The 5,044-nt window shown below is 38.9% G+C and overlaps 1 protein-coding gene across 1 annotated transcript; it reads right to left on the bottom strand.

Annotated features, from left to right (window-relative positions):
• Positions 1–2,708: 2,708 nt before the first annotated feature.
• LOC135933688 (nuclear factor 7, brain-like) lies at positions 2,709–4,148 on the bottom strand. Its single transcript, XM_065471812.1, has one exon. The coding sequence runs from the start codon at positions 4,146–4,148 to the stop codon at positions 2,709–2,711; it is 1,440 nt and encodes a 479-aa protein (XP_065327884.1).
• Positions 4,149–5,044: the final 896 nt, after the last annotated feature.

Below are 5,044 nucleotides of genomic sequence, written 5' to 3'. Positions count from 1 at the left end.
CATTCAGATGAAATGGCACAAATACCTTTAATAAATCCCACAAAACAAAAAAGATTTTGATTGTACTAACAAAACCAAATAAATATATACAGAATGCAGTACAGCCAGTACTGATTTATGTATTAAACAGACAACAGATGAATTAGTATTTGGTCCATTTACACAGTAGCACATTATATTGTATTTAAAATTGTAAAAAAATATTTTCCATAACTGAATGATTTGACAGTGAGCTCTGAATAACTAACCTGACCAAAACATCAGCAGCAAAAGTCCAGAGCTCCAGGGCTACAACAGTTAACTCGCCTATAAGTTGTCTTGAAATGAGCCCCCCTTTATGTTACAGCTGGCTTGAAATTGAATTGAACTAAATTATTTTAATTTAGCCACATTGGAGGGTTTTTGTCCATGAATGATCTGTTTAAGGTCATCACAAACCAGCTCAATCTGATTTATATCTGCACTCTGACTAGGGTACTCTAAAACCTTCCTTTTATGCACTTATTTATTTATTTATTTATTATTTGCATCATTTAAAGGTGGACTTGCTTGTTTTGTATCCTCCTGTATAATCCAAGTGAACTTAAATTTCAGAGCACTGATGGCCGGACATTTTCCTTCAGGATTCTGAATTTCCAGGATTTAAATAGTAGATAGCTAAATTCATGGTTTCACTAATTACAGCAAGTTGTCCAGATCCTGAAGCAGAAAAGTACCCTCTATGACTCTTAATATGATGTATGTTTTATGAAATGCCGTTAGTTTTATGGCAGATACATTTCACAGAATATTTTCTTAAAAACACACAGCAAGATGTATTTTGGGAAATGTGAGATGAGCTTTTGTGTTTGTTTTGGTCAGCAGTAGTTTTCACTTTGGAAGTCTCCTATAGATGCCATTTTTTAACCCAGTCTCTTTCTTATTGTTGAATCATGAACTCTGATATTAACTGAGGTAAGTGAAGTCTGCAATTCTTTGTTCAGGATTCTTTTGTGACCTCCTGGAGTAATTTTGGTAGGCTGGCCACGACTGGGAAAGTTCACCACTGTTGTAAGTTTTCTCCATTTGTGGATACTGGCTCACAGCGTGGCTCAATGGGGTCCCAAGGTCTCATAATTGGCTTTAGAACTCCTTCCAGACTGACAGATATCAGTGAGTTTGTTTCTCATCTCTTCTTGAGGTTCTTTATATTGTGGCATGAAGTTTAAGGAAAGGAGATTTTGTTTCCGTGAATGAATGTTTAGAATATGCCATATAGATATTATTCTACATCTATGCACATGGTAAAGAAATAACAGATGAACCATTAAATCAATGTTAATGGTTGGTTCATTCTTCATAAGAGATTGCATTTAATTTAATCAAAAGTATCAGTAAATCAGAATCAGAATCGTGTTTATTGGCCAAGTATATGTGCAGACAAATACAAGGAATTTGGTTCCGGTAGATGGTGGCTCTCAAGCACAGCAATGTAAAAACACACACACACACACACACACACACACACCTATATGTACATTACGCATGCATACACATACATACACAAAGCTGTGTAAACCAACTATAAATAACTAAACTTATGTACATAAAATACAGAAATGAAATGAGGTGGAATGAATACTACAGAATGTACATAAGGTGCAGTTGCAGTCTGGCAGTGGGAAGCAGTGTGACAGGTCAACTGTTTAGGAGGGAGATGGCGAGGGGAAAGAAAGTGTTCCTGTGTCGGGTGGTCTTGGTTTGCAGGCTTCTGTACCGTCTGCCAGAGGGCAGCAGGTCAAAAAGTCTGTGTCCAGGGTGTGAGGGGTCTGTGACGATTTTCCCTGCCCGTTTCCTGGTTCTTGAGAGGTACAGATCCTGGATGGAGGGCAGGGGGGCACCGATGATCCTTTCTGCTGCCCGTACAGTCCGCTGCAGTCTGCTCCTGTCCTGTTTAGTGGCTGCACCATACCAGACTGTGATGGAGAAAATGTTAAATGTCAGAAACAAAACAAAGAAAGATGAAGGTTTTCAACAGCTTTCTTCTTCCTGAAATCAATTTGTTTAAACTTGATATTTCCCTTCTTGGAAAAAGAATAATTACATTCATGATTTGCGGCATTACTCTATCCTTTTTGAAAATCTTGTTTACATTTAAAAAAAAATCGAACCAACATTTACCAACATTTTTCAAAATAAACAGATATAATGATTGCCACAAATTAAATATCAAACCAAAACAGAAATACTCCCCTCAACTTTACAATGAAATGTTAGCTGGACATATTTTGATATCAGAGGTTTTGGCGTCTCCTGCCACACCGATATTAAAATCAGTGAAAGTGTTTCTGTAAGTGCAGATCTACTCATGTCTTCAGGGTCATAGAAGGACACCTCCCCCCTGTCATAGTCCAGCTGGACTCTGATCCTCTGGAGACTCTTCTTCACTGTCACAGTCTGACCATCACCATTAGCGTATTTTCGACTACGATGCACTAAACACCAGACTCCAGAATGTGGTGAAACAGAAGATTCAGTCTAATCAGCTGACTCTTTAATTAAACCCACTATCCAGTCACAATGGTCTCCCACCTCCACCTCCCAGCTGTGTTTCCCTGAGCTGAAACCCTCAGAGCCAAAAACAGTGATATAATTAATTATATATAATTAACATTGATGACTTTGTTTAATATAAAATATTGCAATATATAATAATCTTGGGTCTCCTTTCAGTTTTCAATAAAACAGTCAGTCTGACAGATTTTGATATCAGAGGTTTGTAGACCTCCATCCTCTCCAAAACAGAAATATGGGAAGAGTTTCTCAGTGAAAGTGTCTCTGTAAGTGCAGATCAGAGTCTTGTCTTCAGGGTCAAAGAAGGACACCTCCCCCCTGTCATAGTGCATCTGAACTCTGATCTTCTGAACTCTCTTCTTCACTATGAGAGGCTGACCATCACGGTTATAGTATTTTCCACTATAATGCAAAACACACCAGAATCCACAGTCTGGTGAAGCAAAACACATCCCCTGCCTGTCAACTGACTCTTTTGCTAAACCTACATAATAGTTAGGATGGTCTCCTACCTCCATGTCCCAGCTGTGTTTTCCTGAGCTGAAACCCTCAGAGCCAAAGCAACCTATGTAATAAGAGTTTCCCTCTAGATTATCAGGAAGCTGCTGATTCATGTCTCCTTCTCTCACACTGGTCAGATCATCAGACAGACAGAGAGAGGCATTTGCAGTGTTTAGGTCCAGAATGACAGGACTGAAGTGGACCTTCTCCTTCATCTTCTCCCACACTCTGAAGGACAGGTTGCCCAGGTGTTTGGCCACATCTATCAGTGCTACTGAGACCAGCTGTGGATCTGACACTGAGCTCTGGGCTCTGGCTCTGCTCTGAGTGTCTTTATAACTGCTGAGGAATGGCACGCTGTGTTTCTGCAGCTCTTCTTCAACAGCAGAGATGCTGTCTGACAGAGAGGAGATCTGCTCCTCAATCATCTTCATCTCTCTGCTGATAGTCCTCCCCTTCTGCTCCTCTTCCTCCCTCAGAGCTGCCAGTCTGGACTCCTCTTCCTCTTTCAGGAACTGCTGGAGCTTCTTGAACTCTGCTCTGATCTGCCTCTCTGTGGACAACAGCTGCTTCTTCATGTATTCACTCATTTCATTGTATGTTTCCTCCACTTGTTTGTATTTGTTCCTCTTGTCCTGCAGAGACTTTAAGTCAGATTTCAGCTGCTCCTTCAGGTCACTGACTGCTTCTTCTACAGGAACCACTTTGTGACTCTGGTGGAGAGAAAACTCACACACAGGACACACAGCTCTGTCTTCATCCTCACAGTACCAGTAAGGGACGTCTGGATGTTTATCACACACCACCTCCTCCTTCTCTTCCTCCTTTTCTTTTAGTGACTCAAGTGGGCTCTCACTCTGCCTCTTAGCAAAGAAGTCAGCGAGTTCTTTGAGAGAAACGTTTATTGATGTTTGATCTTTTGAAGATTTTCTTTTACAAATGGGACAGTTTTTGTTTGTAGTTTGATCCCAGAATTTCAGCAGGCAGCTTGAACAGAAGCTGTGGTTGCAGCTCAGAGACACAGGATCTCTGAAAGTCTCTGAACACACATGGCAGCACAGGAAATTTTCTACGATTGCAAGTTTCTCAGCCATTTCCACTGATTTTCAGATATTTTATTTTAGTTTATAACAAAACTCACCAAAACAAAGTCCTTTTCAGTTATAATCCAGTCACTGTCAGTTCAGATCCCAGCATTCAAACGTGTCTCCGTTGTGATAAAGAAGTAAGTTTCATTTTCTCTGTAATGGGTGGAACTGATAGTAATGAACCTATCATTTGACTTGGGCTGAAACCACGGGACTGTAAAATAAGATTGTTGGGCTTCATTTCTGTACTGAACAGTCATTTTAAGATTAGCTAGTAAATAACAATTAGCTAATGTTGTCCATGAGAGTAGTCATCTCACTTTGGTAATATAAATATAATATGGCCAATATTAAAGTTATTATATTAACCATTATTAGTTATTACAGCAGTGAGCTTGAACTCTGTGTCAAATACTGAGATTCAGTAAAGATTCAAGTTGCAGTCATTTATATTTTCTATCACCCTAAATCTTCACTCAAAGACAAGTTTCTTTGACAGTGTATATATAGATGTATCATATATAAGAGACAAATATTGTTCGTTTATTATGTTGGCATTACTAAATTTGGCTCAATGCTTACATATATGTGTAAAAAGAAAATGTACGACCTGTGATAACTGTTTCTGATAGAATCTAGAGTAGACTAATATATTAAATATTCCTTTATTGGGTGAGAAAATCAGACCATGTCATAACTGCTTTAAGTCATACAGAATAGATATCAGAGCCTTAAACAGGCTGACTTCTGCTAAATGGGTCAAACTGGGCAGAAAGTATACAAACACATAACATCCTTATAGAATATGATGTAACACTATAGATCAACTTACCTCAGAATATGTAAAGCATATAAACAATTACAGCAATATGATGCAACAAACACAGCACTACTAATCCAAA

The sequence above is a fragment of the Pelmatolapia mariae genome, linkage group LG12, assembly GCF_036321145.2.
Source record: "Pelmatolapia mariae isolate MD_Pm_ZW linkage group LG12, Pm_UMD_F_2, whole genome shotgun sequence".
Classification (NCBI taxonomy): domain Eukaryota; kingdom Metazoa; phylum Chordata; class Actinopteri; order Cichliformes; family Cichlidae; genus Pelmatolapia; species Pelmatolapia mariae.
Note: the sequence above shows the minus strand (reverse complement) of the source record. Positions and strands in the feature narration are given on the sequence as shown.